The sequence below is a fragment of the Notothenia rossii genome (genome assembly GCF_949606895.1).
Source record: "Notothenia rossii genome assembly, chromosome: 8".
Lineage (NCBI taxonomy): Eukaryota > Metazoa > Chordata > Actinopteri > Perciformes > Nototheniidae > Notothenia > Notothenia rossii.
In genome coordinates this window covers 64,492,220-64,511,369 of record NC_136906.1, presented here as the reverse complement: position 1 = coordinate 64,511,369, position 19,150 = coordinate 64,492,220, and the positions used below count along the sequence as shown (strand labels likewise).

The following is a 19,150-nucleotide window of genomic DNA, read 5'->3' as shown; positions in this document are numbered from 1 at the left end:
CACTTATTCTTGGTGGAGGAGATGAGCTTATGGTATGCCTCCCTCTTTATTTCTTATTCAAAATGTGAACACTACAAGTTTCTGTCTCATTCTCCTTTTTTATTCCCTTTGTCAGGCAACAGAAAATGGTAGTGGTAAAACAGGGGTAAGTACTTGACAGTCACTCAGATTATAATACAACTCACATATTGTGCAATATACAGTTTGCATTTAAACATCAGCCCAAGTTGGAAAAGTTAGGTCTTTATTTGTCCAGGGAAGTACTACTATGAGGTGACCTGCCATGACGAGGGTCTATGTCGCATTGGGTGGTCCACCAGTCAGGCAGCCCTTGACTTGGGTGTGCCCCCTTAATGCTGTACAAGATACTCAGTCTATAATAAGCTGTCTGACTAGAAAACATATTTAATTTTGTAATCTTTATTTCTTTACAGTTACTGATAACTATGAAGTGACGTGCCTTTGTGACGTGCAACAACATTTACATTAACCTTTCTGTTGGTCGCTTGTTAGCAGACCCTTCACACGATGGCAGAGCGAACAGGTAAAGGCAGGGCCCATAGTGATAGCCCTATAGTTTAAATCTACTACCCACAAATAAACATGTGGACATGGGTTACTATTTTTTTTTTTAAATGGTACATTTATTTAGGAACCTATCCATGGGATTTTAAGTAGGGGTGGACCTCAAATCCTCTAGTCTAGGGGGTCTGGGGGCATGCTCCCCCGGTAAGATTTTTTATTTCATTTTGGAGTTAAATGCATCAATCTGGTGCATTTTGAGGGGAAAATAAAGAAACTAGATCAATGGAAACACCTATATGAAACAGAACTGTATACATTTCAATAATCATAAAATCATGTCTATAACCAATAAAATACCATTTCCAATATGAAAAACACTGAAACTTGTTTATTTATTTATTTTTGGTTCATTCATAGTTGTGAGTGTATCTGTGCTCCTGAATCAGCCTCTCCTGTCTCGCTCCTCTCGCCCCTGCTCCTCTTTGAGGCAGCAGCAAAGGCTAGTTTTAGCTCTCAACAAGTTTTAAAAGTGTATCTTACCTTTTATCCCCTAGTTAACTTCTTTTTTTATTTTATTCATGCATATTTTACTAATCACTACTACCTCAAACGGAAATATGTGTTTACATAAATGGTGACCAAACCGTTTGAGACCCACAGAGAATTTAGACTAAGTTAACTATCTAAACACTCAGAGAGTCCTTCACCTCTCCTGAGCTGAGGTTATCCCGAGCTTGACTGACACACAGAGACCAATCAAGGGCTTTGATTTATGATCTGTATGACAGTGGCCATGTCGGCAGGCCACATCATGTAGACAGCCAGTCACCCTGTGTGAGGCAGGCCACTTAACAGGACAGGCCATCGGGAAACCCCCCTGTCCTCCCGATGGCCAGTCCGGGCCTGGGTACAGGAGGCGTAGAGCGAGGGATCATTGTCCACAAGTTAATTGATCGCAGATGGAGTCGTGGTCGCGGACGGATAAAAAAAAAAAGAAATACTTAAATAGGTCGTGAAATATACCTGGGCGGCCCGCCCAAGTAAAGTCTATGTGCGGGAAACCCTGGTGCGGTCCTAGTAGTTATCATTCATATTATTATCATTAACTAATTGGGGCACTATAGCAATTTTTCTCATGTTTCTTGTCTTCTTCTCTTCAGGTAATGAGATCCCTCAACAATTGAAGAGTCAGCCCTTTGCCTCCTGCGTTCTAAAGGTATCAAATCAAAGTAATGCTGGATTAAAAAAACTAACAGGTGCCAGTTTTACACCATACAAATGGCTCTCTTTCTTATCGGTGTTCAAGAATGCAGAGCTGAAGTTCAACTCTGGAGGAGAGACTTTAAAAATGCCCCTAAGAGTGGGTTTGTTGCCATGGACCAGGCGCCACGCAGTCAAATCTACTCAGGCAGGTGTTTGGATACCACCTTATTTCATATGCAAAAAGAACAGATACGGAATGTAACTGAGATGACTATCATACACCCTAACCAGAGACAATTTAGATAAAACAATCGTTAGTTTCTGTTAGGAAAATATCACTCGACACCAGGTTGAGAATCAATAATCAGGTACTAATTTATTCTTGCAAGAAGGAGCAGAGTTATATCACATACAAAGGATATGGTTTAACTCACACACATGGGGTATGTTGCTCAACGGAGCAGCAAAAAACATCTGGCTTATATAGTCCAAAACACGGAGATAAATAACAACAAAGTCATAAATGGAGGTGGCACTATTATCAGCCGCGGGTGTCGGAAAGTCGGGTCATCTGCGATGGGTCATCTGTTACGTCTTCTGGAATTATAATAAGTGAGATATGTAGGAGACAACAAGTATGTGCCTGTCTCATCATAAAGATCAACAACCTGAAATGCCCTGCATCCTCCTATCATAAAGAGGCAGCTGCAAGGTCGTACACAGCTCAGAATCACACATGATATCCATGCATCAAAACAAACCCAAAGAGGAGACAACAGTATTTTCTCCAACAGTTTCACAATAAAAGCCTTCTTTCGGCAGACATTTTTAAATCATATTACCAGAGCGGTAATTTTACCATTGCTAATGTAACTGATATATTCCTGCATTGACTAGCCCTCTTTTCCCTCATTTGTGCAGGCAGTGCCAAAGTGAGTCAGGTGAAAGGAACATCCAATTCACCCAAAGCCCTGATCATCGAGCCATCTAAAGAGTTGGCCGAACAAACCCTCAACAATGTCATTCAATGTGCGAAATACGTGGATAACCCCAAACTCAGGAATGACTTTAGTGAGGTATTAACAACACTGGATTTCACAAACCATTTCCTGTGTAGTACTTATGCTGAGCCATATCTAAAAATACACTTTCTGCACATTTAACAGTGTTATACTTTTTATATTTCCCTGTATTATCTTTTATAGATGTATAGAAAATACCCCAAAATTGCTTTGACAGTCACTTAGATGAAATGTTGGGGTATTTTCTGAAAACGTTTTATATGTGAGGTGCAGAGGAATTAAAAGAATATGTTAACGATGCTTGTTTGTGCTCACCAGCTGTGGTCAGAAGCCATCAAGATACTAAAGGGCGAGTACACATTGAGGGCCATCAAAGAGCACAAGATGGACCAGGCCATAATCTTCTGTCGCACCAAGATCGACTGTGACAACATGGAATAGTACTTCATTCAGCAAGGAGGAGGTATGCTACTGAGAATTTCAGCCATCACTAGACATACACACACACATAAAATAATAAGGACTTCATTCTTAATTGATCAGAATAAATACTTAGTTTTGGTGTCTTTTCTTTAGGTCGATGTAGCTGCCAAAGGAATTGACGTCCACTGAGTTCCGTATGATAAATATTTCAGATCTTCAAAATAAAACGGATCAACGGTCATCACAAAATCATAAATGTTTTTATATAAGACCGCTCTCTTCATCTTTCTCCAGTGATTAATATCACCCTGCCAGATGAGAAGCAGAACTACGTCCATCGTATCGGTCGAGTCGCAAGAGCCGAGAGAGGTAAGCGCTGACAACCTGAGACTAACTGAGTTTGTGTATTTTGGCTGAAGAGGAGATGCAATTATTATTTTCCTCTGTCACCATATTAGTTTTGTTTGTAAATTCACACAATATACCTTTTTAAAATGTCTCATTACACTTTGATTTAACTGAAAATAATTATATTTTTGTTTTGTTTTGCTTTTAACTTGCAGAATGGGACTGGCCATTTCCTTGGTTGCTATGGAAAAGCATTCATTTTTTTTTCATTTTAATTACAGATAACCTTTAAAAGACGTTCAAATCAAATGTTTTCTTCATATGTGCAGGTGTAATACCACGTTTGTGCGAACAGAGGCAGAGGCTGCTACAACACGTGACTGAAGGAGAACGGAGGTTGCACCATCTGGTACAAAGAGAAAGAGGTGAACAAAGATGCAGAAACAAACTAAATCAAGCCAAGGCAGCTCGGAAAATCTGTAATTTGATATACAACCGATTCAGCAGAGGGCTTTTTAAGTGATTTGATAGGAAGCTATAATTTGGAAGCATTGAAAGTTTTGAGCATGACTAACAAACCTGTTGCCCTTGCCTAGGTGGTAAATACAAGGGTCACGTGGATGCTCTGGCAACAACGGTCCTGGAACTGGCTAACCTCGAGAGGGAAGCCCAATCTTCCTTCCTCCACCTGGGATACATGCCAAACCAGCTTTTCAGAGCCTTCTGAACACGCCCCAACTAGCACTAAAACTGTACAGATTAAAGAAATGCTCCAAAAGGATACAGAATCTTTATGATACAACGCAGTAGTGTGCAGTTATTTCTCAAGGTTTTTTCCCACCCAGAATTATGAACATAACATAATACAATTTTAATAAAATTATACTATTTCACTCGCTATGCCAAACTTGTCTCTGGCATCTGATACATACACTAATGAAAAATACTTTGTTGGATTTTGTTTTATTTTCTGATTGATGTGATTGAATGAAATATTTAAGTTTCTTTATGGAGTAATTGGCTAGAAAGTCAATGTATTGAAGTGTCTGGGTGTATTTTTTGTGAAATAAACTGTAATAGCCTGCTCAGTTTGAGTTCAAAAGCAGGCAAGTATCTCCAACAATTATGAACATCTCCTGTTTATTTCATTTATTGAGTCTGTTAATAATTTCTGATAAATTCATGAGAATAAATCATCTTCACAGAGCAATGTTTATTTTCTGTCTGTTGTTACTGGATTGTTTTACAGCTGTGGGTCAGGCCTCCTTCACAAAGATTGAACAGGCATTTTTAAAACTAAGCACCGTTTTTTGGCTCACCAATCAGCAACCATATTAGAAAGTAAGAATAAAGAAAGATGTAGAGTTAGACTGAGTTAGACTATAGTAGGGGAGAATGGGATAAGTTGAGCCAGTGGGTAAATTGAACCACCCCCTGTAACCAGGCAACGCCTTATAGTTGTAATCAAGTGACCAGAAATTATGCAAGCTCCACCCATTTCTCATTGCCTGTGAAAGAGAGATACTCATTGTGGTCTGGTAAGTAAACCTTTTTACAAAAATACGTTTTTTGCTTGTCAAAGTACATTTTCTAGATGTCAGCTATATCGGCTGTCATGTAAAAAAAAAAGTATCCAGGTTTAAACACATATATTGTATATGTTGATGTGTTGGCAGCGTATTAAACCATGTGAATCATTAAGCTAAAGATGACTGAATTTTAATATTTAATTTTATAAAAATGGTGGCTATGGGGTAAAGTGCCATGGGCCTTGGGGTAAGTTGAGCCAGTTTTTCAATGGAGAAATTAATGAAAGTAGGCCAAGTTGATAATAAGAGCTCATTGTAGGCTACATTTGAAGTTGAATTTACCTTGTGTTTGATTCGTAAGATGTATGAAATTGTATCACCATTTGTGTGATTACTTTTCCTTTTAATATGTTAGAAAAAAATCAATCAATTCAATCGAAATGTATATTAAAAATATTTGAAAGACTAAGCTTGTATTTGTTTTTTTATGTATTGTTTATAGTTACCTTTAAGATGTGTTGTTGTAGGTATGCCCAGGTTTGAACAGTGGTTCAATTTACCCCCTGACCTGGATCAACTTACACCTACACTGGGGCAAGTTGAGCCACATGACTTCTTTTTTTTAAGAAGTAATATTTTCACTGCCCTTGATCAAATAAGAAATATTATCATTGCCATTGATAGGAGACATCCTGAATTATAGGTGTGTGTTTTCATTTTTACTATGTGTCATTTCTCCTTGCTTAGAGGACAGCATAACTACAAAATGGCTCAATTTACCCCACTCTCCCCCACGCTACTTCTAGGAGGTTCTGACCTTTGCTGGTAGAACATTTGAGGATCTGGACCTCTTTGAATTATAATTGAATACTCTTGAATTGTTGTTTAAATAATTTAAGATTGTGACATTTAAAAGGGCAGTAGTATTTCACTGGAAATTAGTTACTTAAACTTACATTGAAATGTCATGATTTAAAGCATATAAAAGTGCTGCAAGATCAAACAATGTGTTGGAAAACACAGAAGTAACGAATGTATTACATTGATTGTTAGTAATCATATAATTGTGCACATTGACAAATCCCGTTTTGATCGCTGATGGTGATGGTGAAACTTTTATTTTGAAATGTCCGCTCAGATCTTCGTTCTTCGCTTCCTGTGAAGGCTGTGCATCGACTGTTCTGCATGTAACAGATTATGCTGTATTTTATATGAGAAGACATCTTTTGGGACAACGTACGTGATGTTAACAAGGAAGGATAAAATCTCCGAGAGTGTTCAGCCTACCTTTGGTACGTGTACTACCATTTGTTTCGCTGTTATTCGATCATGGCGGTTCGGTTGTGATTACCGTCGTCACAATGAAAGCATGGCGGCTGGAACTTTCTTCTTCTCTAGTCTGACGTGTTGGCCACACTTTGGTTGAGATTGTATCGTGTATGAGGTCGTTTGAACAATGAAAGTCGAAAATGTCAGTCGTGTGTTCTTAGTCGAACCTATTTAAGTTTTATCTGCTTTGTCGCTGTACAGAAGTAGGTTTTTTGTAACGTCAAAGGTTGGCATTGTGATGACAAAAAGCTTCATAGCTATCACCATTACAGTAAACCTATGCAGTGGTGGTAATACACTTAGTTCTAAAGTACTGAACTTAAGTACTTCTACTCCAGTTTAATTCAGAGGTAAATATTGTACTTTTGCTCCACAGCATTTGTGTAATACCTTCAGTACATTTGCAGATGTAGATTCATGATACAAACTAGGACTTTAGTTGCAGCACCAGGATTACATGAATTTGCTGGCCAGCAGTAAATTAAGTTTAAATACAACGCTGAAAATTATTGGGAATGCTGTAAACTGTGTACATATGTTACTGAAAAAGCTGAATATTGTATTAGTTGAATGGTCTCTGTAGCTGCTTTTAGCTACACCAATGATTGGGAATGCTGTAAACGAAGTAAGTGTGTTGCTGAATTTAGCGGAGAAATGCAGAAAAGTGAAATGATTTGAATCTAAATTGTTACAGCTCAAATGCATTGCAATGACTTTGTTGAAAACTTGGAAGTGAAATGTTAAACTGGAAGAGTAGGAAAAATAGTGAAGAAGCTTAATATTTAAAAGAAAAGGTTTTAAAAAGGTATAAACAACAAAATGTATAGCCTCAATGTCCTGAAATAGCTGAATAATATAATAGTTGAATGGTTTATGGCTGAAAGTAGGCTGAAGGCAGGGACGTGCACAGACATTTGGAGGGGCTATTGCTCTAAACTGGAAAAAGGGCCTCCCTGCCAAATTATTATTACATTAACTAATTTGAACAGTAATTCACATCATCATCTCATAACAAAATAAGCTAAGGCAACTACTTGCATTCGGTGACTTGATTTTTTAAATGAAAACCAGGGAATTTTTTGTTTTGCGGTCCATATCTCATTAGAATATCTAATGTTAGTAACTATTAAAGAAAGAATGTGGACAATTCAATGTAGTTTGACCATTGTAACTGCTGTGCAGACATACTGATAAAATAGGGCTTCTATAATTACCTTAAATAAACTCACTAATTAATGAAACCAGTTCAATATGCATTGTTCTTATTCTTATCATTCTTTCAGCGCAGTAACGGTAAGGTATCTAATTGCTTATTTATTTAGTATTTCATAACTTAATAACAGAGATGGTCAAATTTAAAGTAGAGACATGGCAGAAATCCTATAATAAAGCGGGACAGTGAAGTGTTCTCCTGTGAGAGGGCGATCAAGAAAAGAGAGCGATTATATGTAGTGGTTTTTTTGCAAATAACCAATGGTGTCAAGAGGAAGTAAAGTCCAAAATCCGACACTAGAGGTTGTCTTAACGCACCGGCACCAATACAGTAGCCTATAATACATATTATATATATATAATACGTAACATGTGTAATCACACACTTAGCGATATGGAACATAAATAATAAAAACGTAGGCCTACCTGGTTTAAAACACTTTTGTGGCTATACTGTAGAATGAGTTCACAGTCGGTCTTCCTTAGGGATAAGGTGAGAAGTTCAGTCATCCGGGAGGGATTCAGAGTTGAACCACTCCTCCTTCGTGTCGAAAGGAGCCAGTTGAGGTGGTTTGGGCACCTAGTAAGGATGCCACCTGGGCGCCTCCCTAGGGAGGTGTTCCAGGCACGTCCAGCTGGGAGGAGACCAAGGGGTAGACCTAGGACCTGGTGGAGGGATTATATCTCTTCGCTGGCCTGGGAGCACCTTGGGATCCCCCAATCAGAGCTGGTTGATGTGGCAACGTTTGGGGCTCTCTGCTGGAACTGCTACCCCCGCGACCCGACCACGGGGATAAGCGGGAGAAGATGGATGGATGGATGGATGGATGGTTTATATATATATATATATATATATATATACAGTGGGGCAAAAAAGTATTTAGTCAGCCACCAATTACGCAAGTTCTCCCACTTAAAAAGATAAGAGAGGCCTGTAATTTTCATCCTAGGTATAACTCAACTATGAGTGACAAAATGAGAAAAGAAAATCCAGAAAATCACATTGTCTGCAGTGTTTGCCCTAGGATGGAGTCATAGCAGCGGTGCTAAGGCATGTGGGCCCAGCATAATGTGAGCGCGGAGCGCGTGGAATTTTTTAGTGCGTGCGAAGTGCGCCCCGCCAATTTTTTTCTATGTGTCTGCACAAGAAAGGCTCTTGAGGCCTAGTACCAGGGCCGGTTCTAGACAATTTGCTGCCCTAGGTGAGATTTTAGGCGACATTTTATATGTAAAGAATAAATGAAAAATCTCTACAAAATACAAATACACTGCAGAAACGTATTGACATAGGTAATAGACGTCAAAATGGCTTCAAATGTATTCAGTATTGTATGAACATGTTTGAATTGGGGGGTGGACGTCACATCCTCTAGGGGGGTCCGGGGCAATGTCTCAAGATTTAGCAAAAATACACCTTTATTGAACATACAGTAACATAAATACTACAAATCCACATAACAAACAATCAAAAATGAAAAAGGGTCGCCACTTATTATTATTTTAAGAAGAAGGAAAAAAAAGTTTAAAAAATCTTTTGTACCACTATTTGTATATAGGGGAAACACTGGTTTGATTTTTAAAGAATTTATTTGCAAATGATGGTGGAAAAAAAGTATTTGGTCAATAACAAAAGTTCATCTCAATACTTTGTTATATACCCTTTGTTGGCAATGACAGAGGTCAAACGTTTTCTGTAAGTCTTCACAAGGTTTTCACACACTGTTGCTGGTATTTTGGCCCATTCCTCCATGCAGATCTCCTCTAGAGCAGTGATGTTTTGGGGCTGTCGCTGGGCAACACAGACTTTCAACTCCCTCCAAAGATTTTCTATGGGGTTGAGATCTGGAGACTGGCTAGGCCACTCCAGGACCTTGAAATGCTTCTTACGAAGCCACTCCTTCGTTGCCCGGGCGGTGTGTTTGCAGTGTTTCCCACAGATCTGAAATATACTTGGGGGGATAGGTGCCAGGGGGGGGGGGGGCTGCGAGCGCGGTGCGGGCGGACCGCGGGGCGGGCTTTGTGACGTGCAACACATGTGACAAACAACAAGTTTTAACAACATGTTTATTCATTAACTTTACATTACTGTATGGCAATATTCATTTTGTACAAAGATGGCACTGTTTGTCAGAGCACTTAATCCGTCTGGGTTTGTTGAAGAACAGCTCCAACGCCTGTGTGTATGGGAATGCCTCTGGTGCTGGTCCACTGACTGCTATCCGCATACATGCAGCCAGGTGCTCCCCTTTCAGTCGGTTTCTCATTTCAGTTTTCACCTGTAAAACAGACAGTTTGTTTTAAATGAACTATACAGAATGACATGCAACAGGGAATGACACTTACCCTGTTCATCGTAGAAAAATCCCTCTCGCAGTTTACACTGGAGACAGGGATGACAAACCCCACTGAAGAGAGAAGGCTGAGGTTTGGGTATATTTCTGCCCATTCGTCCTTCTCACTGGCCAGGAGCTGCATGATCTCAGCTTGTGTCTTGTCCTTCAGAGATTAGCCAAGGCAGGGCAAATGAGTATACAGTATAATTGAAACATTTACAGATGTCAAAACAAGCAATTCTAACCTTCAAGTTCATATTAATTTAAGTATTTACCAACCTTAAATGTTCCTTCAAGAACATGCTGCTTGTAGGAGGTCCACTCTTGGATAACTGTGGCATCCTGCCCTGGGATGAATTTGTTGGCAAGGTTCTGCAACATTGAAATGTTGGTTACATCATTTGAGGTAACTGCCTTTGGACCCAGGACACTGAAGGCCCCCAGCACTTCAATATGCTGGAACCTGCTCTCAATGTTGCTCTCCAGGCTGCAGATGTAAGGTTTGAGGACCTGGAATGATAATATACATTTTTCAGTTCAAGGAAAATAAATATTGGAATGTAAAAGTAAGAAGGGATGTATTTACATCTCTGACAAATCTGGCCCACATATCTTCCCGGGGGCGCTCCAGAATTCCGTGTCCCCTCCTGATACTCTCCTCCTCTCCGGCAATGCTAAACGCCCCAAGTCCACCTGGGTTGTCCAAGTCTTGGTGTAGGCGAGCAAGGAATGTTCCGGGGAGTGGGTTCTCGCCTGCCTCCAGAATTCTCCTCAGAGTAACAAGTGTGACTGGCACCTAAATGTGGAAAAAGACAACAATATAATAGGATGGATAATGCAAATAACTGGGAGCATCAAATGCATTTTTTTGTAATCTACCTGCTCCTTTATGTGGAGAAAGTTCACATCAGCTCTCTGAAACACCTTGGACAGCATTGCAATGTGGGGCAGCACATCTGCCTGAAGGTAGAGGGCAGCCACAAAGCGGTATGTGGCACAGAAGGTGTATAGACCTTTGGCCACTGTGCACTTCCTTGTGCTCGCTTCTTCCGCCAGAGCAGCCAGCACAGCTGGAAGGTTCCTCTGGAGGTTTTGAACGGCTAGGTGCTGCGATAGCCACCTTGTATCTTTCACCTCCTAACAACAAATAGAAACACTGGTAAGTAAAATATATGTAAATAATATGACACCACAATAGTATTATGAAAATAGGTGAAAACACACCTTGACTTTCAAGTCGTTCAGACCAAGTGTGGTAGCGGCAGCACTCAGTGTGGCTGACCTATTTGCACTATTTCGGAAGAAGAGGTGCAGTTCCTGCAGGTGGTTCCTGAAGTTTGCCATATACCTGACAGCATTTGAGGCATCTTTGCATGCCAGTGCTAGTCTGTGAGCAGCACACGCTACAGAAACCAGTGAGCTGCTTTGCCACTCCATTCAGACGGCCTAAGTTTAAGAATTAAATGCAGTGTTGAGGGCGTTATTTTGTTTCCTTTAATAACAGCTGACAATTCACATTTCACACAATCCATTAGATTTAACAATAAACTCCATACCCGTCATCACTGCTGCACCGTCTGTCCCGAGTCCGTAGAGCCTGTCTACCGGGAGATCCTTCTTCTGTAGTACACTCTTGATGGCAGCAACAACGCTGTCAGCTTTCCCATCTTCCAGAGTTACCAGGTCAAGGAAGTGGTTGAAAACATAACCCTCTTTATCCAGGTGTCTAAAATAAAAATGTATAGGTTTTCACACATATGAATAAATAATAAGTTTAACTAGGCCTTTATTTAAATGCACATCATTCCTTTAAAAAATACCCCACCTAACATGTAAATCCAGCTGGCGGTTTACAGATACATCTGTGGTTTCATCAACCTCTAGGCTGATTGCTTGAGATGACCTTATCTCTTCCAAAATAGGCGACTCTACTATCTCTGCAAGGATCTCCAGCATTTCATCCACTATTCTGTGTGATTGATAATTGTTTCTTTGATCCGTCTGAGAAAAAGAGATCATTTAACATTTAGCTGGTTAAAGTTCTTAGTTTCACAAGCATCATTTTGTACTAGGTTTACCTTCAGCTTTTCAAAGTAATCACAACCCAAAAAATGAGCTAAACTTAAGAGCTTAGGGTAGTTGGTGTGGTGAGCAATCTCGTTCTTTACTAGCCAGTAAAGACATTTAAATCCACCTATGACGGCCTCATGCTCCATAATAACTGTGGGCTCAAAAGCCTGCATCACTGAGTAGCCTAGACCAAGGGCAAAGACATAATTCATTATGAGCCAAACATGGTTGATAGGTTGCAGAAATTAGCTTTACATAAAAAAATGATATACCTGATGCAAGTGAGACCTGATGCTTTACACTATATTGATGAGGCTCTGAGGAGATGTGGCGCTCGGTATAATCCTTGCGGAAAACAAGAATCCCAACTTCTATGAAAGCCCGTTTTAAGGGGCCTTTCTTTATTGGAGGCTTGTGTTGCCTGCAGATTCGGCAAAACATTCCTTTTTAAAAAGAAAAACGTGTTAATTCTTACAAAAAACAAGTTTTATTACAAATATGAACTTGCAAATGCCATTCATACCATGCTGGGTGAGGTAGAGCCAATTCTTGAACTGTGGCATTTTGAGCCAATCAGGGTTCCATCCTGAGTGGCGATGCTTGGAATCTGAAAATAATGCATTGTTATTACTGCATTTAAATGGTAGAGTTCTCCTTGCTATTATACTATGTCTGTGTCTGTGTCTGTGATGCTTGGAACTGTGCTGCTTGTTCACCGGCACCTGCTTGTACCACACTGGGACCTGCTGCTGCTTGTATCACACTGGGACCTGCACCTGCTTCTACACTGGGACCTGCTGCTGCTTCTACCACACTGGGACCTGCTGCCTCTCCCTCAGTACTCTGACTAGTTGTGCCAGCATCTTCACTGACCACCGGCTAGAATTGAAAACAAGCTTGAATCTAGTTTGGTCTCTGCATTGCAACTCACTGTTGACTGCAATTGTATAATTTCAGGTCAAATGAACCGACATATATCATTATTGAGACTTATGCATTTATTATTGCCATTGCAAGCAAAATGCTAACATTGGCTAAGTTACCTGTGGTCTCTCCTCCTCTCCTCGTCTCTCCTCCTCATCCTCACGCCGTATTCTCTTAAAATATTTTTGAATACTCATATCTGAGGAGTAATGCAGGGGAAATTAACAGTCTAACCTTAGCTAAAGTTAATCTGTGTCCTTCTAACTGGCATAGCCCGAAGAGAAAACAAATTATAATCTTTTTTATATTTAATTTAGCACACGTAACTTGCACGCAGCAAAGTTGGCCTGATTACGTTAAATACACTCTTAGTTGCCACTAACTTCAAATAATTCGAATCTCCTACCAAAGTCAGAAAACAACAACACAATAAGGAGAAAATAGTTACTTTACCTTAGTGTCCGCGTCTTCTAAATTAACGTCTTCTCCGTTTCTCGTTTCCCTCCACGCGATGGCAGCACGAACAGGAGGTGTCGAGCGAGGGATCATACACTAGTTAATCGATCGCAGAGCGAACAGGGGGGGATTATTGTCCCCTAGTTAATCAACCGCAGAGCAAACAGGCACAGGAGACGTAGAGCGAGGGCTCATTGTCCATTAGTTAATCACTCGCAGATGGCGTCGCTCGCGGACGGATAAAAAAAATAAAAAAAGGTCAGAAATATACTTGGGCGGGCCTTAATATACCTGGGCGGCCCGCCCAAGTATTAACATTGTGTGGGAAACACTGGTTTGGGATCATTGTCATGCTGAAAGACCCAGCCACGTTTCATCTTCAATGCCCTTGCTGATGGAAGGAGGTTGTCCAGTGCATGACATTAAGGATTTTGGGAGATGGCCCTGTGGGCCATCTAAGCTAATTTACAGATGGCCCTGAGCCCAATAGAGATTGCCCTTAAAAATGCGCGCGGACGAAATGACGCACAAAGGGTTTCGGGGGGCCTCCCCCTAGAACATTTAGATGTTTGCAGGTCTTAGATGCTGTCTGGTGCATTCTCTAGACTGAATTATAAGATGAACCACCACAGTATTATATTGTACAATTTCAATTTTATTCTTCATTTCACTTGTTTGTTTGTTCTTGTTTGTGTAGCTATAAGAAATACTCAAGTTGTTGGTCAAGACACTTTCCATCTGATGAAGGCAAATGCCTTCCCAGATTTAAAAAAGTAGAAAACATTACATTCAGTTATAACACTTAATGTCTAACACTTAATGTGGATAAAGAGATGTCCTGTATGGGTTGATTGTGCGTTGATCTGTTGGTAATGCCTCGGGGTTCCGGTGGGCATGTAAACAAATGCATAATGCATTGCATAGCGACACTTATTATTAGGCTTGGGCGGTATCATTTTTTTCATACCGTCATACCTTGCTGACATCATACCGTGGTATACGGTATATGACGGTATGACTTGGGTCGACTTGAGCGAGGTGGCGTTCGGCGGCAAATAGATGTTTCGAACGGTATATTATATGTTCGGTGTAAAATGCAGCCCGAGCCGGTAGACGCTCGCAAAGTGCCGCGACATGCGCGCAAGTGCAAAACAACGGCTGCATACATGACACATTGTGCAAATGGCACATTTGAGATCACAGGACGTGTTTGTAGATGTCCCGACGTTGTTTCCATTGTGAGCTAAGTTAACAATATATCATCATACATAAACATTTTCCGGAGGACTTATTGAATAAAGTTTGCTATATTCACTAACTAGTTTGGCAATATTATTCCGTGCCTGTGTTAAAAACCTTATTTCCATTTGATTCATTGGATTACTCGCGTGAATGTTTAGCACGTTAATGCTTTCGTTTTTAAAACTGTCCGACCTCCACTACAAAACCATCAACCAGTTGCATAGGATTAAAAAAATGTCAACACTCACTCACCCCGTCTTAAACATTCCCAAAGAAGTGCCTCTGTCTCTCGTTGTGCTGGATGAAGTCACTGGCGACGAGTAAACCCAAAATAGTCCCAAACAGGCGCAGAGGCATTTTTCTTTTTTACTAGTTGTCCGAGTTCGGGGCCGGCAAATGCTGCCGCCATCTTGCTCAGCTCAGCTCTGTGCTGAGCTGAGCTCTGAGAGCGGGAAAGACGGACTGCCCTCCCCTGCCCTCTGCTGGCGCGTGCTGTGCATTACAACCAATGTCGTTCCTATCAAAACTCTGTCAGTGTAATAGAATGAAACGCATCTGTGATTTGGCGCACAGTCTGTGACGTCACGGTATTGAAAATCATACCGACGGTATTTCGAAATACCCTGGTATACCGTAATACCGTCATACCGCCCAAGCCTACTTATTATATGTCTTTTAATAAGCAGGTAGTCATATCATTAGCTAGAACTAGCTGGATCTGATCGATATGGAAATAAACGCGAGTGAAGCCTAATCTGATGGGAGAGAGAGATCAGCTGCTGCTGACGAGTCGACACACAGCTCTGCATGATCGTGGTGAGCGGACAAAACACACACTTCAGGTTAGAATATCACACGTAGCTATTTTAATTACCTCTCAAACTATCTAGTTATAGATATGCTTAGTTTTACTGTCGGGTCACTCATTACTGGATCCGCGAGCTGCATGATACTGGCATAATAGATTGCCCGATCGGGCAACCAGCAGGTGAGGCTTCATTGCCCGAGCTAAATACTAGATGGCCCCGGGCCATCGGGCAGTCCTTAATGTCGAGCCCTGTTGTCACTCAACATCTCACGATACATGGCCCCATTCATTCTTTCCTTTACACGGATCAGTCGCCCTGGTCCCTTTGCAGAAAAACAGCCCCAAAGCATGATGTTTCCACCCCCATGTTTCACAGTAGGTATGGTGTTCTTTGGATGCAACTCAGCATTCTTTCTCCTTCAAACACGTGTAGTTGAGTTTTTACCAAAAAGTTATATTTTGGTTTCATCTGACCATATGACATTCTCCAAATCCTCTTCTGGATCATCTAAATGCAAACTTCAGACGGGCCTGGACATGTACTGGCTTAAGCAGGGGGACACGTCTTGCACTGCAGGATTTGAGTCCCTGGCGGCGTAGTGTGTTACTGATGATAGCCTTTGTTACTTTGGTCCCAGCTCTCTGCAGGTCATTAACTAGGTCCCCCCGTGTGGTTCTGGGATTTTTGCTCACCGTTCTTGTGATCATTTTGACCCCACGGGGTGAAATCTTGCGTGGAATCCCAGATCGAGGGAGATTATCAGTGGTCTTGTATGTCTTCCATTTTCTAATAATTGCTCCCACAGTTGATTTCTTCACACCAAGCTGCTTACCTATTGCAGATTCAGTCTTCCCAGTCTGGTGCAGGTCTACAATTTTGTTTCTGGTGTCCTTTGACAGCTCTTTGGTCTTGGCCATAGTGGAGTTTGGAGTGTGACTGTTTGAGGTTGTGGACAGGTGTCTTTTATACTGATAACGAGTTCAAATAGGTGCCATTAATACAGTTAACAAGTGGATTTAAAATAAAATAAAAAAGTGCCAGTGATTGACCTCAATCCCTCCTATTCTTCCAATATCCTGATGAAAAATAAAATCTCTCTGTTGCATAGGCCACTGTTTGATCAACGTTTTGCATTGAGGTGATACTTGAGGCTTGATGTGCTGCGGTGATATGCAAATTCCTTTTTGCATAATTTGCAAACAACCTTGCTCTTATCGACGCTTCCATCCGTCCGTTTTTTAAAACAAAATGTCCCATCCACGGGGCCAACCAAAGCGGTCTCATCAGCTTCTTCGTTCGACTATTGTTCACTGTGGTTTGTTGTTGTCTGAAGTCATGAACGTTAGTTGGTGCTCCAGTATAATTGGTACTCCAGTATAATTGGTGCTCCAGTATAATCGGTACCCCTGAAACTCATCCAGTGAGAAACGTTCCGCGGTACAAAAATAAGTGCGATTAAAATGCGTTAATTTTTGTGCAATTAATTAATCTTAATTAACGCGTTAAAGTCCCGGCCCTAATATATATATATGGAAAGTAGGCTGAAGTAGGGCTGGGCGATATATCGAGTTTACACGATACATCGTGGATTGCACTACATGCGATGTCGTAAATGACCACATCGTGAACATCGAGTTTTATGTTGTCAAATCAATTTCCCGCCGCGGCCAAAATGAGCTTTCCTTTCTCCCTCATAGACACAGTAACACACGCAGGCACACACGCAGGCCCTGTCTAACTTGCACACAAACATTACACACATGCACAGTGACAGAGAGCAGGGCTCGACATTATAAATGGCCCGCTGGCTCGGAAGCACTATTTAGACACCCTGGGCCAGCATAACGTACTTTCCACTTGCCCGCTCGGGCCACTAAAAATATTGCTTAAAAAAAATTAAATTGTCCTGTGGTATAGGTATTTTGACAAGCAATGTTGTTAAATTGTTTCGTTTATTAACGCTACAACATAGTGTTTCGTGAGACGGTTGTCGTTGTTGGGTGAAAAGCAAACAGCTGTTTACTGCGGAGCCAGCGCGAGCAGGCTCCCGTTTGTCCGTGAGCGCCGGGCAAAAAACTATCTTCAAATAAAAGAAAGTCACCGGAGGAGTTAAAGGAGAGTGACAGGTAGCATGAGAAGAAGAGGGAGAGAAAGTTTCAGCCAGCTTGATCAATGGAGTTGGCTTCTAGTGGTGCAGTGACGCGTCCTAAAACCCTTTTATAATCTATCGATTAGATTTATGATTCGAAAATTATAAAAGTAGGGTAGACATGTGGATATTATCCGGCTGAACAAAAAGTGCATTTATCAAACAGGTTTGTTTTCCACAGACCTTATTTCCAGCTATTTTCCAAAACCCTATGGAGAAATCCCATTGCTTTTTTGTCGAGGGAACCAGCAGCTTACTTGCTGGTTTTATGACGCGTCACTGAACTTCTCAATATGATGCCAATATAAACAAGGTCTTCTGTCGGCTCTGTACATCAATGCCGACCTATGCTGACAAGTAAGTGAAGAGTAGAAAATATAAAAGGTATTGGCTATAGGGAAAGGTCCCAGCAGTTTAGGACAATGAAGGTTCTAATCTAATCTAATACATAGCCATTACATGTCTAACTCCTGATAATGACAGGAAGACAGAAAGCGCATTATACTAATAATAATAATACTACTCATAATAATAGCAGACATTTTTGAACAATGACCACAATATCATTATTTTAATAAACCAAATATGAACAATTGAGGAAAATGAGGAAGAACTGTTGATTAAAATGTTGTAGTACAAGTAGTAATGTAGTTAGTGCATAAATTACTATTGCAACAAATGTATTAATTTTCTTCATTATTAGTCGATTTTTTTAATGCAGACATATGTTGCAGGGACTACTAGAATCATCATATTGGCGTGACTGTAAACATCAAGGGGTTAAATAAAAAAAATGTATGTGTTTTAGAGGACATTTCAGAATATCGCGATATATATCGTATATCGCGATATAGTCAGTAAATATCGCGATATCATTTGGAGACCATATCGCCCAGCCCTAGGCTGAAGGAGTTAGATATTAAATGTAAGTAGTAGTGAATGAATGTGTATTAAGAGAAAGGAAAGTTAAAACAATTTGAAAAGCAGCAGAATATTTTAATTACAAACTTTTGAACTAAAACCATACGTCACCAATAATTAGGGGTGCACCGAATGGGAAATTCTTGGCCGAAACCGATAACGAAAATAGGAAACAGTTGGCCGAAAACCGAATGCCGAAAGGCCGAAAATGATTAATAGAAATATATATATATATATATATATATATATATATATATATATAATGTATACATTTTTTACCAATGTTGTTCAGCTACCTGATTATGGAAAAGGCATGATTATGGCAAAACTTAACTTAACTTAACTTAACTTAACTTAACTTAACTTAACTTAACTTAACTTAACTTAACTTAACTTAACTTAACTTAACTTAACTTAACAATCACTATTATGGGTCCATAAAACATTTATTCAGCACTTTTGAATGTATACAGTACATTAATTCCAAGTCAAGTGCATTTTCTTTTCTCTGTAGGATAACTACAACAAAGTGCATTCAGAACAAAGCCAAGGTGCTTTAAAACTGCATAAACATCTAGGCCAGTAGGCCTACAACAAAATAGTGTAAATAAAGACTGTAACAGACAGGCCTTCAACAACAACAAATGCACCTATA

At 40.4% G+C, this 19,150-nt stretch overlaps 2 protein-coding genes and 1 long non-coding RNA gene across 6 annotated transcripts in view; 2 read left to right on the top strand and 1 right to left on the bottom strand.

Moving 5' to 3' along the window:
• Positions 1-206: 206 nt before the first annotated feature.
• LOC307014903 (ATP-dependent RNA helicase DDX1-like) lies at positions 207-4,727 on the top strand. 4 transcript variants are annotated; one of them, XM_079643147.1, is made up of 9 exons: positions 207-544; positions 1,686-1,741; positions 1,832-1,937; positions 2,650-2,804; positions 3,069-3,213; positions 3,327-3,362; positions 3,468-3,542; positions 3,737-3,946; positions 4,118-4,727. In XM_079643147.1, the coding sequence occupies exons 1-5, from the start codon at positions 529-531 to the stop codon at positions 3,189-3,191; spliced, it is 456 nt and encodes a 151-aa protein (XP_079499273.1). In that variant the 5' UTR covers positions 207-528; the 3' UTR covers positions 3,192-3,213; positions 3,327-3,362; positions 3,468-3,542; positions 3,737-3,946; positions 4,118-4,727. The 4 variants fall into 4 exon arrangements, with proteins under 4 accessions (XP_079499273.1, XP_079499274.1, XP_079499271.1 ...); XM_079643148.1 differs by lacking the exon at positions 1,686-1,741 and having other exon boundaries at positions 208-544; positions 2,654-2,804; XM_079643145.1 differs by lacking the exon at positions 207-544 and having other exon boundaries at positions 717-1,741.
• Positions 4,728-6,196: 1,469 nt separating this feature from the next.
• LOC307014687 overlaps positions 6,197-19,150 on the top strand; it is a 28,794-nt gene continuing 15,840 nt past the window's right edge. The window contains exon 1 of the long non-coding RNA XR_013801294.1: positions 6,197-6,342. This is a non-coding gene — a long non-coding RNA (uncharacterized lncRNA). The remainder of the gene's footprint in view (positions 6,343-19,150) is intronic.
• Positions 9,691-11,917, bottom strand: LOC307014308 (zinc finger protein 862-like; the record flags this gene model as incomplete). The annotated part of the gene is made up of 8 exons (XM_079642181.1): positions 11,750-11,917; positions 11,481-11,650; positions 11,149-11,370; positions 10,804-11,061; positions 10,511-10,720; positions 10,204-10,434; positions 9,935-10,087; positions 9,691-9,867 (listed from the first exon to the last, which is right to left on the bottom strand). The coding sequence occupies exons 3-8, from the start codon at positions 11,359-11,361 to the stop codon at positions 9,691-9,693; spliced, it is 1,242 nt and encodes a 413-aa protein (XP_079498307.1). The 5' UTR covers positions 11,362-11,370; positions 11,481-11,650; positions 11,750-11,917.

What these genes read in the sequence shown, in the direction of transcription:
- LOC307014903 (XM_079643145.1), top strand. Translation starts at nt 1,661, where the DNA reads ATGTTTCTTGTCTTCTTCTCTTCAGGTAATGAGATCCCTCAACAATTG. An exon ending in TTGCCTCCTGCGTTCTAAAG is followed by an intron (nt 1,742 to 1,831) that starts GTATCAAATCAA and finishes TCGGTGTTCAAG; the next exon opens with AATGCAGAGCTGAAGTTCAA. An exon ending in TCAGGAATGACTTTAGTGAG is followed by an intron (nt 2,805 to 3,068) that starts GTATTAACAACA and finishes TGTGCTCACCAG; the next exon opens with CTGTGGTCAGAAGCCATCAA.